The 16,028-nt window shown below is 50.6% G+C and overlaps 1 protein-coding gene across 1 annotated transcript in view; it reads right to left on the minus strand.

The window, feature by feature from the left end:
• DNAI1 (dynein axonemal intermediate chain 1) overlaps positions 1-16,028 on the minus strand; it is a 297,103-nt gene continuing 281,075 nt past the window's right edge. The window contains exon 20 of the mRNA XM_065598665.1: positions 1-290. Coding sequence (XP_065454737.1) covers positions 186-290 — 105 coding nt within the window. The 3' untranslated portion in view covers positions 1-185. The remainder of the gene's footprint in view (positions 291-16,028) is intronic.

A 16,028-nucleotide genomic window follows, 5' to 3' on the forward strand; every position in this document is an offset into this window, starting at 1 on the left:
TCCTTTCAACACGTTTATTTGGATGCAGAAGCCAAGTGTTCCTGTTGCGTACAAGACGGGAGGCTCAGAGGGACGCTACCTGCATGGCAAAGGAGATCCTGTTTGCAGAGCCTGGCGCTTCCCGGCACGTGGACGGAGAGGAGCCAATGTGCAGCTGGGAGCAGGCCGGGCTTCCTTCCTCTCTCTCACTTCTCGGGCTTGTTCGCCGGTTCCCTCACCAGGTTTAGCAGCTTGTCCAGCTTCGTGATCTCCACCTCAGGGCCCTTCTGAATCTCTTGGCCTTTCTTTTCCTAGAGAGAAAACAGCAAGTCCCAGCTGTTAGCAGGAAGGACCCCACCGACTCACCCGGAGCAGGGTGGCTGGCCAGCGGGGCCAGGGAGGGAGCAGGGCCTCTTGGCCTTGCTGAGCCAGGAAGTTGATCCCAGATAGTGCGACAGTGGGAAATCTATTGAGGCTGATCGGGGGGCAGCCCCCCTCCTCCATCCCCCACGTCAAGCCCAAACAGCCAGGCTTTGGGTTGGTGGGGCCTGCAGGGCTAAGGTGGGTGCTGTGCAGTAGGGTTATCGTACCCTCACCTCTGCTTAGCTAGTGCGTGGGGAGTAAGTCCACTGGCCCCAACCTGCCTCCCCCGGGGCCCTGCCACCAAATCCATCTCCGTGGCTGCCCACAGCGAGCCCGGGCGCCGCTGGGCTCCCCGCACATGGGCGACAAATGCTGTCTGCACAGCACAGCTCCCTGGGGCTCTCCGTCCAGGGCTGCGAAGGGCGCGGCCGGCAGACAGAACCGGGCAACAGTCAGCACATTCCACCCCAACGGCTCCAAGCCACCTTCCAAAACTACACCCGGGGACTCGCTTCCCCAGCTGGGATGTGCAGCTCATCCAAGTGCCACACGACAGGTTAGGGAACAGGGTGACCAGATGTCCCGATTTTATAGGGACAGTCCCGATGTTTGGGTCTTTTTCTTATATAGGCTCCTATTGCCCCCCACCCCCATCCCGATTTTTCACACTTGCTGTCTGGTCACCCTATTAGGGAAGGAAGTGCAAAAAATAGCATCTCAAACTGGAAACGGGGGGAGGAGGATGGGAGGGGGAAGAGGGCGTTTTCAACACAGTGCGGGCACCCGGGCTGGGATCTGGTCCCAGCACCATGGCTAACGTTTTGCAGCCACACAGACCCTTGTATCCTTCCTCCATTCCCGCCTACGTGCCTCCTTCCGCACCACACGAGGTAAGGAATACCATCCCAATCCCCTTCCTCATTCAAAACCCTCTGGCACGCCGCCGCCATGGGGCCAATGAGCCACGCATGATCACACACACTCACTAAAGACTGTTAGACTGAAACTCACGTCCCTTGTCAAAATTGAGTGACCAGGTGAGCTTATTATTAGCCTCTTGTCTTAACCCTACTCCTCCCCAGCTTATGTATATTGACCTGACTAGTGGTGTCAACGCTAAAATCTATATTTGAATCTCTGCAAGGCAGAGTCTGTGTATGTGGAACGTGCCAGGCAAACTTTTGGACGTTAAAAATTATTAATAACAATTCTCTTGCATGAGGCGCCATGGAATCTTTACCCGTTGGGACGTCAGCTCATCTGAAAGACGATCCCTCTCCCACACAGCGCCCCTGAGCCCCACGCTGCCGGGGTGTGGTCCATGGCTCATGCACCAAAGCAACTTCCTGTGATTGGGATTTCCTTGCGGGTCACCCTTCCAGCTACCAACCAATACACCCGAACACGGCTTAGCATAAGAGATCGAGCGGGCTTGCAGCATGCGGGGGCTGGGGCTGCACAACAGAACTTGGCTCTACGCTGGGGCTGGCTACTTTGGACCGCCTTGCTCAGCAGTGCCGGTTCGTTTCACCAGCCACTCACTGCTGGCCCAGCAGGAATAAGCAATACGCAGGCGCTTTCTCCCAGGCACAGTTCCGAGGACAGTGGTGGTAGCATGTGCTCTGTCTAATGGAGCGTAAGAAAAGAAGGCGCCCCCCATTCCAAGTGCTGGAATGTCACAATCGTCTCGATTCTAGACACAGCGGCAATTAGGAAGGAGAAGGAGCCAGCTGCCAGCTCTCCTCTCCTGTTAAAAATAAAATGCTCAGACAAGGCCATTTGCCAGTTCGAAGAAAGGTAACGTCAGTGGGGAGAAAAGGGAGCAATTACATTTTAAAAAGGGCTCTATTTGCCTGCACGTCATACACTGACGAGGGCCTGGCTGATCCGGGGAAACGACACGTGATGAGCCTAGCGCAGTCCTCTTCCATAATCCTCCCGCCCAATTGGACGTCACAGATTCCAGCTGACTCACGGAGCGAATTTACTCGATGGCATGGATTACACACTGTCAGGAGTAATTCCCCGGAACAGCAATTTATCGGGCGCCTGGGAGGTAATTTTAGCAAACGAGCAGATGCCTCTATCACTTCCCCAGTTTTGACAAAAAGATAAACATTGGGAGAGGGAGGGTGGCAGAGGAGGAGAGACGGCTCAGCGCTAAATGTCAAACTCCATTATCTCTTTTTGGGTGTGTGAAGAATAAATAAATTCCCCAGAGTGCAGATTTTGTTTGTATTGATGGGATTTTCTGTAGTTACTGCTAGATTAGACTCCAAAGGCTCCTGCATGCTGCCTCAGGATTCAGTGTCAGTGGTGATGTGTACTGAAAGGAGAATAACCCACATACAGAGAGTACAGGGGAAATACCATCACAGCCTCCCATCCAGGTTGCTCACATTATTTACATTAATATGGTCAGACGCAGTATGGCTAAGGCACGGTCTATACCAGGGGTAGGCAACCTATGGCACGCGTGCCGAAGGCGTCACGTGAGCTGATTTTCAGTGGCACTCACACGGCCCGGGTCCTGGCCACCGGTCCGGGGGGCTCTGCATTTTATTTTAATTTTAAATGACGCTTCTTAAACATTTTAAAAACCTTATTTACTTTACATTCAACAATAGTTTAGTTATATATTATAGACTTATAGAAAGAGACCCTCTAAAAACGTTAAAATGTATTACTGGCACGCGAAACCTTAAATTAGAGTGAATAAATGAAGACTCGGCACACCACTTCTGAAAAGTTGCCAACCCCTGGTCTATACCATTAGGAGACACTGAGATGTTTCTGTCTCAACAGCCAGCCATATACTAACGAGAGGCAGATATCCATATAGTTCTCATCGGAGACAGAGAACACCTTTGCCCGGCTAGCTCGCTGTGCAGAAGAAGTAAGCAGCTGCGTGACCAGCAGTTGGCTCAAACTCAACACGAGTTGTAGGACTGAGATGAAGAGGTTGCAGAATGCAGCATGGCTCCATGGTTTGGTGACATCCATGCACTGACGGTCAGAGTCGCACTGGTCTCTGTGCTACACCTGGCTACTCACACTACTGCAGTAGCCAGAAATACCTTTTTCCACTTGCAGCTGCCAAGATCCCTGCCCCCTCTTTCCTACCCATAAAGATCACACCCTCATTACTGCAAATCTGGAGTAATGCTGTGCCCTCTACTTAGGGCTCATGGTGGCAGACAGAGAACATGCAGCCGGTCGAGAACAACCCGGCCAAGCTGGACAGGTCAGTGTGAAAGCAGTACACCATTCCCCACACTGGCTCCCCATTCCATGCCAGATACAGTTCATGGTCTTCGTCCTCATCTTCAAAGCTCTCAATGAGCTAGGGCCCAATTACACATTCGGCCATCTCACTCCCTCCATCAGCCCCAGAACACGGATCTCACCGGAACAATGCAGCTGCTGGTACCCAGAACAAAGCTCGATGGAGCTGAGGACAAGCTCAGCTTGGGGAAGAGAATCCAGCTATGGAACTGTACAGGGCCTTGGTCCTAGGACATATGCGTGCAACCCAGTACACAAAACCTAGGAGACGGAAACTGAAATTCCGCTTCCAGGACATGCTGGCTGGTGCACCAGCCCACGGGTCACATGAACCGTTAGCCTCAGGAGATCCATTAGACCGCAAGGCAAGAGGCATCTGTTTGCACCTGCTGTAGTTCAGTAGAGGTGGCAGCCGTATCCACAAAATTCCAGGCCTGATCACCACTGTGTTACTGCAGTGGTATGTTTCCATAACCCCACTGATTCCAACAGCCATGGACCAAGATGGAGATGAGGGAATGCAGTGGTGAGTCAGGCCCTGCGACTACAGTCCCCACTCTGACGATGGAACAGTGAACCCAGGCCTAACTAGGCCCACAATGAAGCTTACCATCTCCTGTACTGGGTGCCTAGACATTACAGCGATTGGTGGAAGTTAGCTTGTGATGGGAGCGGCCATAATGAGTTAGCTTTGTCAAGAGGGGCTTGATGACCTGTTTATTAAGTGCAGCAAGTCCCAGCTCCAAGAATGATTCTACAGCAAACATCGGCAAAATACCAGGGTCTTCCCTCCCTCTCATGACTGCCTCCGGGTTCTTAGCTAGTGGCGGTGGAGGGAGGGAGGGTGGTATGGCCAGGGAATGCATTCATGGAGAAGTCAGAGGTCATCTGCCATAGGGTCCACCAGCTGTTCCCCAAACATGGGGGTAGGGCATGAAGACCACGCCTGCCCTGCTGTTCTGAGGTCTTTCGATGGGGAAGGATTCTTTCCCTCCTTCTCTAGAAAAAAGTGCCCAGGGAATAGCCCAGCGTCATGGCACATGGCACTTCGTTAATAGCAGTATGGGGCCTATGATACATCGCTGAACTAATCTGATTCCATCTAGATGGCAGTGGCATGCACGCACATGCCCATGCTTTAATCGGCTCAGCAGTGCTGGATGTGAGAGCCGCAGGAAGGGACATCATCCTCTGGGGCAAACTGAGAAAGGAAATTAACCTTTCCTAGCAATAGCAGCCGAGATCCAAGCCGGCAAGGTAGTTGTTTCCCTTTTGTGCTCAGAGGCGATGCTGAAGCTGCGCTAAGGCTGAGGTTCATCTTTCACAGCCTGAAGTCTGACACTAGCATGGGGCGAAAGTGTGATGTATTCTGAGACTCACGGCAAAGATCCCCGCTCAGTGCTGTCCTACCTCTTCGTCATGCAAGGGCCCAGGCCGCTGCTCCTCGGTCAGCATGGCCAGGTCCCCGGGCCAACACCTTCATCACTCCAAAATGCAAACAGAGGGGAACTGATGACTGGTCAACAGCTCTCTGCAGCCACCAGAGCAAACCCAAGGGTGGGCACCTCAAGGGGTTACTCAGCACAAGAGAAGTGACAGCTCTCCAGTAACACGGAAGGAATGAAACCGTCCAACGGGTCTTTTTGGAGAGGGGCAAGTCAGAGCATCCCGTTATTTGTCCTTCCAAATCTGCTCCGCTGGGAACTGCACAAACAGCTGGCAGATCAGGGGGGCAGTGTCACGGGTCTGCAGAGCTGAGGTTTACAAATGGCAGCCATCCATTCTGTAACGTGGAACGGCCAGTTCTGGGGAAGATGGGGGCCAGCTGGCCGGGCAGCATGGGGAAGGGGAGCTGATGTCAGGGGAGCACGTTCAGGGGAACGGGGATAAGAAGCGGAACAGATCCGACAGGGCCATGAAATGAAGAGCAAAACGAGACAGTGCATTCAGCTTCCTTCCAATGGACACAGCAATCGATGCACTAAAACTGGATAAGAATCCCTGTAACCCACAAACCTCCTGGGCGTGCTGTTCTGTCCCATCTAGTGGCACCGAGACCACTTAGAGAGAGATTAATGAGTCTGCTCTACAGGCATATGGCTTTTAGCTCATGCGGAAGAGGATCATGCACTAGGCTCCAGAGGCCCTAGGTTCGATCCCACACGCCCAAACCGGGGGTCTGTCGGCGTTACAGAGCCAGCTGGGGAAAGGCTCCGTGGCCAGGAGAAGTGCAGTGTGGGCAATGGTCAGGTTTTCTATCCGGGGAGGCTGGGGGCAGCACAGACACCCTGAGCGGTGCCAATCAGAAATGAGATAGCAACAGGGGCAGAGTGGGAGACCCGGGCTTCTGCAGCCTCCGGCGTCGGGCCTGAACGGAGCGATTGAGCATAGCCGCCAGGCAGAGGGGCCAAGGATGAGCCTAGGTGATGTCAGCCGCACAGTAACGGCTTGGGAGAAGTGCCCTGCCTGTGTTTGAATACCTGGCCTGTTTAGTGCACTGTGGTTACTGTGAAGGGGAGAGACTGGGTCTGGGCTTCCCAGAGACCGTCTGGAAATTGCACACGCAAATGCGGTAACGGCACACAACTGCAGCCATGCAATTGCACAGACATTGTCTCACACACGCCAAGACCTCTAGCAACTGCACGTTTCACCCTAAATGTCTCACGGCAGGTTTTGATTTGTAGCGGTGTCTTTAACCAAAACCGTCCCCTTCTCTCACTGGGTGCTATCCTCCAGCCCAGAAATGGCTGCATTTCAGCGATGAGGTGATTGCTCTACACATACAGGATCAGATCCTTGGCAGCATCTGAGGAGCACACGGTGCTATGTGGGGGAGAGGGATGCCAAGGTGGTGTAAAGCTCACCTCTGTTCTCCCTATCCTGCTGCCACTGTGGGAAGCATAAGTTAGAGCAGCCCTCAGACTGCTCTAATTTATGCTGCCTACTAACAGCACCAAGGGGCTGAAACCACAGCTCAGGATTGGGGTACTGTAGAGGCATTCAATCACACCCCCTTCCTCTGGCCACACCTCCTGCAGGAGCCTCTACACTAACTCTCCTTTCCTAGAAGATCTCCCTTGCACTGGGGTAATTACCCCCAGGGCCAACTACACCAGCTCTCCAGTAGTACAAAGGGGCTGCACTGGAAAGTGCAAAATGCTTTGGGGGTCCGTTGGGCAAACCGGTGCTACGAAAGTGTGAGGCGACGGCTCTGCCCCGATGAAACAAACGAGTGCCACGGAGAACAAATTAAAACAACCGGAACAGGTGCTGAGGAGGAGAGTTTTTTAAAAGCAACACAATCTCGGGGAAGGAATGCTTGGCTTGTGAAATTCTTGGTGTTCTAGCTTAACCTGATAACAGATGGAGCTGGGTCTGAGCTGAATGGGAATGAATTGAATTTTCTTCACTCCAAGGAGGGACGTCTTACTTCTACAGAATTCCTTCTAGCTGGTCCAGTTCCCAAGCCTGTGCATGGTATCACGCTCCCCCTGCCCACCCAAGAGCCAAATGGGCGTTTCCCCTAGTTACTAAGGGGCATATCTTTAAAGGTCTATCGGAGTTAGGCACCTAAATACCTTTACAGATCTGGCCCTATTTCCTTTTCCATTGCACACAAGCGCTGGTGCTCTGATATGCACCATCGGAATGCACATCTCAAATCGGGAAGCTGCCCTATGCTTTATTGACACACAGAGGGAGCAGATTCTAACCCCCCCCCCTAAATGACATTCACCCCTGTGCTGTGCTGTGGGGGCCAATGAACCACTGCAATCAGGGCCGGCTCCAGGCACCAGCCTGGCAAGCAGGTGCTTGGGGCGGCCGCTCCGGAGGGGGGCGGCACGTCCAGGTATGCGGCGGCAATTCGGCGGACGGTCCCTCACTCCTGCTGGGAGCAAAGGACCTCCCGCCGAATTGCCGCCGCAGATCGCAATCACGTTTTTTTGGGGTTTTTTTGGCTGCTTGGGGCGGCCCAAACTCTGGAGCCGGCCCTGACTGCAATACTTTGTCCGGGTCTGGTGCAGTTTCAGAAAGGATGATGGAAACTTGCAGAGACGAGCCACAAAAGCTATTTCAGGGCTGGAGAAAATACCTTCCAGTGAGAGACCAAAAGAGCTCACTCTGTTTAGCTCATCAGAAAGAAGATTGAGACGTGCTTTGATTACAACGTGTACGTATCTTCACGAGGAGAAAATGTCAGGCCATAAACGGCTCTTCAGTCTTGTGAAGAAAGGGATAACTAGAACCAATGGCTGGATGCTGAAGCCAGACAAGTTCAAACAGGAAATAAAGCACAATTTTTTAACAGTGAAGGTGACTATTGGAGCACACTCCTAAGGGAAGTGGAGGAGTCTCTGTCTCTTGAAGTCTTCAAATCCAACTGGACACGATTCTAGAAGATGCGTTCGCCAAAAACAAGGAATTGGGCTCAAAAATGTTCACTGAGGCTTCATGAATTACTAGTGGCTGCAATGCAGTACAAGGGCAGTCCTTGTGTTTGAAAATGTCCTTTCCCACTTTTCCTTCTACACAATAAGATTTTGGGGTATTTTCATTGTATTATGGATTTAATTTAGGACCCAATCCTGCATGATGCCATCACTGAGAGACTTCTCTAGAAATTCAGGGCACTCAGCACCTGGCAGATTTGGGCCCTAAGACTGTAAGCTCGAGGGAGGAACCTTGGCCCAGATCCTCAAAAGTATTTAGGTGCCTAAGTACCTTTTGAGGATTTGGCTCCTTATCTGTATCCACTTGTAAAGTGCACTAGGGGCATTTTTAAACCAGCAGGTCTGGATAAGTTGCATCCAAGAGTTTAAAAGAGCTGGCTAAGAGCTTGCTGGCCTGTTAATGTTGATTTTCAATAAGTCTTGGGACACTGGGGACGTTCTAGAAGAAAGCTAATGTTGTGCCAATATTTAAAAAAGGGAAAACAGGGCGACCCAGGTAATTATAGGCACATCAGTCTGACACTAATTCCAGGCAATATAATGGAGCAGTTGATAATTAAAGAAGGATAATGTAACTCATGTCAAGCAACATGTGTTTATGGAAAATAGATCCTGTGAAATTAACTTATTATCTTTTTTTTAACGAGATTACAAGTTTGGCTGAAAAAGGTAATAGCGTTGATGTAACAGACTTAGACTTTTGTAAGGCATTGAACTTGGTACCACATGACATTTTGATTAAAACACAAGAAAGAGATAACATTAACATGGCACACTTTAAATGAATTAAAAGCTGGCTAACTGAGGGGTCTCAATATACAATTATAAACGGGGAATCATCATCATGTTTCTAGCAGAGTCCCGCAGGGATCAGTTCTTGGCCCTACGCTATTTAACGTTTTTATTAATGACCTGGAAGAAAACCTAAAATCCCCACTGATAAAGTTTGCAGATGACACAAGAACTGGGGGAATGGTAAATAATGAAGAGGGCAGGTCACTGAAAGAGAACAATCTGGATCGCTTGCTAAGCAGGGCGCAAGCAAACAACGTGCTTTTTAATACGACTACATGCAAACGTATACACCTAGGAACAACGACTGTAGGTCATGGGGACTCTATCCTGGGAAGCAGTGACTCTGGAAAAGATTTGGGGGTCATAGTGGATAATCAGCTGAACATGAGCTCCCAGTGTGATGCAGTGGCCAAAAGGGCTAATGTGATACTGGGATGCATCAACAGAGGAATCTTGAGTAGGAGCAGAGAGGTTATTTTACCTCTGCAGTTGGCACTGGGGTGACTGCTGCTGGAATCCTGGGTCCAGTTCTGGTGCCCACAATTCAAGAAGGATGTTGATGAATTGGAGAGGGGTCAGAGAAGTGCCATGAGAATGATTAAAAGATTAGAAAACCTGCCTAAGGACTGTTCTACACTAATGCTGTAAGTCGACCTAAATGACGCTACTTCAGTTACATAAGTTACGTAACTTAGGTCGACTTACCGCGGTATCTACACTGTGTCGCTCTCCCACGATTTCCCTTATTCTTCTCGGGGAGCTGGAGTACAGACGTCAACGGGAGACTGCTCTCCCATCGACTTAGTGGGGCTTCACCAGACCCGCTAAATCGACACCGCTGCATCGATCGCAGCAGTGCCGAATTAGCCGTAAGTGTAGAGAAGCCCTTAGAGTGATGGACTCAAGAAGCTCAGTCTATTTAGTTTAACAGAGAGACGTTTAAGGGGTGATGATTACAGTCTAGAAGTATCTACATGGGGAACAAATATTTAATAATGGGCTCGTCAATCTAGCAGAGAAAAGTATAACACTGTCCAATGGCTGGATGTTGAAGCTATACAAATCCAGATTGGAAATAAGGGGTACATTTTTAATGGTTAGAGTAATTAACCATTGGAACAATTTACCAAGAGTTGTGGTAAATTCTCCATCACTGACCATTTTAAAATCAAGATTGGATGTTTTTCTAAAAGTTCTGCTCTAGGGATTATTTGGGGAACGTTCTATGGCCCATGTTATATGCAGGAGGTCAGATTAGATTATCATAGTGATCCCTTCTGGCCTTGGAGTCTATGAATCTAGGGGTAACATTTTCAATAGTGCCTCAGTGATTAGGAAATTCAATCCCCTTGAAAGCTGTGGTGGGGCGGCTGCCCCACACAGGCAGAAGAAGGGTTAAAGCAGCCTTGGGGAGGCTGTGCAGAACCCAGCCAATTAGAAGAGGGCTTACTGAGCCAGTCAATAGGGAGAAGGCTTAGTGGAGCAGCCAATGAGGGCCAAGATGGCCCATATAAGAAGGGCTGCTGAGCAGAGCGAAGGGAGTCTCTCCCTGGAGGCCAAGGGAGGAGGACTGGCTGCCCTGTAGGAGGGTTGAGAGAGACAGCACCCCAAGCAGAGCAGTGCTGGGGCAGGGTCAGGGGAGCAAGAGGGAGCTCCAGCCTGATGGCTGCCAGACTGAGGCCCTGATACAAGGGTGGAGAAGGTGCTAGGGCTGCGGGGAAGTGGCCCAGGGAAACAGACGGTGGAATAGGAGATGGGGTAGTACGTGGCTGCTGGCTATAGGGTCCCTGGGCCGGAACCTGGAGTAGTGGGTGGGCCCAGGTGCCCCCCTTTTGTCCCCCCACCCTGCCACCAAGGGGAGTGGCCAGTGCATGGACTGCAGTTTGCCACTGAGGCGAGTAGCTGGACTGAGGACTGTCGGGTCCCCCAGAAGTGGGGAGAGAACTGAGTGGGGCTTTGTCCAGAAGAGGACACTGCCCTCTGGGGAGCGATGTGAGTCCTAGAGGTGGCGGCGAGGGTGATGATGGGCGAGACACCACTAGACGAGGGTGCTCTGGCGAAACGAGAGCTAATTCCCAGGACGTTCAGCAGGAGGCGCCACGGTGGCGAGTCGAACCCCATCACAAAGCCAAGGGGACTTTGTCTCCCTAAGTCATGTAGCTACTTTTGAAAATTTAGCTCTACAGAAATAATACATTTCTTCACTTCCGCAATTCAAGTCCTGTGTGTTTAGGTAACACAAACAGTCCTCGCTCCGGTTTATAGAACAGGATTTCTTGAAATACCCGGAAGACTTCATCTCAGTGCAGGTTGTGGCTCAGATGCTGTCAGATCTGATGCAATTCAAACGCTGTGCATTTTTTCTTTAATTAGATGCTTCTATTCCTTCCCCAATGGTGCTATGCTGTTTATGAGCAGGTTAGTCGTGTACAAAAAATAATAAAAAAGTGCTGCTTAGATCCTCCGCATATTTGGTCCGAGGAGCAACCACAAAGAAATTAGCAAATGTGGGTAAGCCACAGCAGAACAATCTCACAGATCTAATCCTCACTGGATTAGCAAGAGTGCTTTCTCATTACAGCGGCGGAATGTGCTAGTCTCCATGGGCAGAGGTGAACGGCACCAGCTGTTACTTTCCGGACAAGTGCTCTTGTAGTACATGCTGGCTGGATGTGGATTGTTTTAACAAGAAAATAGGGAGTGGAGTGGAACCACCATTAAATATTCAACTACTCTGGTCATAAAGCACCGTCGCTTTAACATTGTATACAATGGTTCTCACTTCCATTAGCAGCCTCCTTCTAGCAGAATATGCCCTTAAGACCATAAGAGGCCTTCCCTAGCAGAGAATTTGCCTGTTTAGCATTAGCCAGTGTCATCATGTGCTAATGCAATGGCATAATACTATTGTTAAGTTCATCCCCAGGTATGACCCTGGGTTTGGGTCACTTTCCAGTGACCCAAACCCAGGGCCCGGGCATACGAGTGGTGAGCTGGAGAGCTGAGCATGTCAATACTCCCAGAAGTTATGCAGAGAAGTAACAAAAAGGGAACTAATAGAGAACCTCGCCCGGAGAAATCCAGTGGAGAAGGGAAAGGAAAACCCCACAGAAGTGCATTCAAAACAGAGGAAGAGACAGGAATAAAATGGCATGAGATGCTGCAAACTGTCAGAGGGGTGAATGAAGCCACCATGAGGCCAGCTCCAATGTGCAGGAGTGAAAGGCCGTACCTGCCGCCGAGCCCAAGCAGTTCTGCTGCGCAGAGCAGCTGCAGCTTCCGGTGGTTTCTGGTTTGGGGACCCTAACTTGAGACACCGGGCACCTGATTTTCAGAGAGGCTGAGCACTCACTGCTCCCACTGACTTCAATTGCTCAGCACCTCTGAAAATCCGGCCCTGGGTGTCTCAAGTTGGGCACGAATTTAGAGGCCACGTGGGCCCAAGTTCTGCACAGAGGTTCTCAGTGAGTTTGGGTTTGGGACAGCATCCTTCCTCCACGCTACACTCACTAGTATGGCCCATGGGCTACAGGCCCTCTGGCTGCCCCCACCCTCCTTGAGGCAGAGAGACTTGTTTGGCCAATGGATCTACATACACGCGCTGCAGGTGCAGCCCCCGGACTGCACAGCTCTGTGATGAGCAGGGCATGCAGACCTGACTGTCCCTGTTCAGTGCAGTGCCTACTGCAGGATGTCTGTGCATGGGATAGTGTGTGCGGGTGAGTATGGAGAGGGGCAGGACGTGGACCCTGCTCAGGAAATGTGAAATTTCAAATTCAAGGTCCTCTTTGGCTGGTCCCTGATCTGCCCCGATCATTTCAAAGCAGCTGCTTTGCGGCAGGCCAGCGGAAGTGTCAATGCACCTCTGGTAACTGTGAAGTTTAACAAACCGGCTCCTGAGCTGCTGGGATTACTCAGCCTGGGATGGCAGCAGACCGAGCTTGCTGTGTCCCTGGGCAGCTCAGGAAAACGCAGCAAAATGAGCGGCGAATGGACTTTGTTAAAGCTTTGATGAGCTGGCTGAGAGCCACTCTGCCTGCTCCTTGAATCCCGGCCTCGTGGCAATCTGCTGCATCAGTGGATCGTCCTGAAGTGTGTTCTCCTCACGACTGATTCACTAGGGGGGTCTCATGTGAAGTGCAAGAGGAAATAATCTATAAACAGGCAGAAGACGCTTAATACCCTTTTACTCTCCTGCTTGAACAAAAATCAATTCTCCTCTAATTGAGATCTGCTTGTCTAAGGGCTCTGCGGTCATAGGCGGGATTAGATCTGAGGTGTAAACATGGTTTCTTTCTCCCTATGGCAAAGCAAAGGAAGAGGGGTCTGAGAAGGATGCTTACAATGGAAGTGGCATGTTACCCAATCCAAGGGTGAACTCAGAAGATTGGCCTGCCCAAATCCTTGTTCCAGTGAAGTCAATGGGAGTCCTGCCGTGGAATGGACTGGCTGCTCCCCTTTCAAATATTTTCAGAGTCACAGTGCAGAGGATTAGTCATGTGTGCGTGCGTGCCCTCGTGTAGGCACCCGTGTGTGCATATGTGCGTGTACCTCCCCTTCCCAAGACTGATGTAGCAGTGAAGAACAAAGTGCTCAGAATGAATCTGGAAGCAGCCAGGCTGGAAGAAGCCTTTGTACATGAGATGGCTCAGAAGCACAGGCAGGAAAGCCGAGCTGCATGAATACAAAGGTTATCACATTCATTAAATCTACGGATTAACAAGCCTTTTGAAGTTTTTCTCCAAAAGATGAAGCATATGATAGAAAGTCATGAGTGATGTGATTACTGGATTCTAGTTATGTACATCAGAGTCTCTCTGTCTCTCTCGCATACACAGTCCTTTTCATGAGTGTTGAGAATTCAGGGCTTTTGCCACAATCAACAAATAAGTCAATCTGCAAATGAAAGAAGGTCCTGTTTGAAATATGAAGTTTGAAAACACTTGACATTTGAAAGAATCAAATGGTAAGATTCTTCCAGTGCTTCCTCCAGATGCAAGTTAAGCTCTGGAGAGATGCATGGACAATTTGTATTTATTGATGGAATTAATTTCTTCGCTTTTGCCTTGTCCCATCAATAAGGGTCAGCAGCACTTGTTCTTCAGCTCCAAGCACTCTTGTCAAGTTCATCTTCCAAGCTGACACCAACCTTCTTCATGCCTGCCTTCAGCATCTCAAACCACCTTCTTCCAGGTCTTCCTTGGGGTCTTTGTCACGTGACTACTAACTCTTGTACCTTCTCGCCAACATATCCCACAACTCATCATCTCACATGACCCAGCCACCTCAGTCAATGCTCCCTCAGCTCTTCCATGATGCAGACTACCTGCATCATGGCTCATGCCATTTCACCGTGTAGCCTATCAGCTCTCATCTTACCCAGCGTCCACCTGAGCTTTTGGCAGTGCAAAGCAATTGTTCTCTCTTCCTCGCTGGCCAGCACTCTGACTCCAACACCATGGTTGGCCTAATTCTGATCTTCTACACTTTGTTCTTTAGTTTACTCAGCACATTCCTGCTGCAGAGAATTCCCAACAACTGCCTCCATCTACATAAAGTGCTGTTCATGCAGTTGGATGGAATTATTTATAACCATCAAGGCAAAAACCATCAGGCCCCAGGCAAAAAAGCCACCCGCCGCCCCCGCCCCCCAGCGCGGCAGGGGAGGACGCCGAGCCCGGCCGCGGGCCCGCAATCCCCGACTGGCCAGAGCGCCGGGGGGAGGGCGGCGAGCCCAGCTGGGGCTCTCCGCTCTCCCCGGCAGCCAGAGTGCTGGGGGGAGGGCGGCGAGCCTGGCCGGGGCTCTCCGCTCTCCCCGGCAGCCAGAGTGCCGGGAGCAGGGTGGTGAGCCCAGCCGGGGCCCTGCTCTCCCCGACCGTCCGAAGCACCAGGGGGAGGGCGGCGAGCCCAGCTGGGGCCCCGCCGCGCCGCTCCCCTCCAGGCGCCGCCCCAAGCACATGCTTGGTGGGCTGGTGCCTGGAGCCGGCCCTGATAACCATCTAAGTAGCTTTGCTTTGTGGCAAGCGTTTTCATTTGACTGAAGAACACCGCTTGGGCACTACTAGGTTAGGACATGGCAGGAAAAACAGTGATGTTTATTGCCCAAGACACAGTCGAGGCATCTCTGTAAGCAACAACGTTCAGATGAAGACTTGATCCAGACTCTTATGGGAGTGTAATGGTTTCTCTAACCCAGCTACAGCTCGGTCTGAAATGGATCCGTAATGTTCTCCCGGTATAGCTGGAAATTTCTAGGTGACAGAAGAGCACATTATCTTAAGCTCAAGCATTCAAAGGTTAATTTTGCCCTCGCTGGTAAAAGCAATAGCAACTCCTTCACTCAGCAGTCCAAAACTGGTAGAGAATAAAAGGTAAACACTGGTCCACTGAGCCTCCAGGCCACCCACACAAGTGTGCCTGATCCTGACCTGGCGAGCCTACCTCTATGAGTGAAAGAATGGTTCATTTTCAATGGCCATTCAGTGGAGAATTTCAATGGGGTGCCACCAACAGTCTATGTATTTGGGTTTTTATACAGCGCCCGTCACCCTGGTATCTGAGCGTTGCTGGTTTTACCACGTAGAAGCAAGGAATTGGGCTAAGACCCACCAACTCATTTCAAATAACCTGATTTTATTTACAATTTGTTCTCTTTGCTGCGTTTTATCACACATCACCATGATGCACCGTAATAAGGCAACCAATAATGAGTTATACTGAACCAGAGCCTGCAATTTAATGCCAAATAACCGGAGGGGATGCAAGCACTGAAAATGAAAACTACAATTTCCTTATCAGGAGCACTCGTTACACAGGAAGAAATCTTTGCTTCCCATCCATATCCACATTTAAAAGCAGAGGTTGCTCCCTGACTGTAAATGCAACGAGGCCGATGCACGTTGGTTGGTAGTAACTGAGCACGTAACACCTGCGGTTCTCTATTTCAGTGGATGTATCGGCTCAATACAACTCAATGAGATTCAATTTCATTTGGCCTTTGAGAAGGCGGAACTCCTCCGAGTGAAGCAGTCATTTGTGATTTCCTTGAATGCTAGGGCAATCATTCAGCTCTTCTGAGTTCAGTGAATGAACCACTATTTCCTCATCAAGAACATTACCAGAGCAAGTGCCTCTGCTCCCTCCGCCTGCTTT

Source organism: Chrysemys picta, chromosome 6 (assembly GCF_011386835.1).
Source record: "Chrysemys picta bellii isolate R12L10 chromosome 6, ASM1138683v2, whole genome shotgun sequence".
Taxonomy (NCBI): domain Eukaryota; kingdom Metazoa; phylum Chordata; order Testudines; family Emydidae; genus Chrysemys; species Chrysemys picta.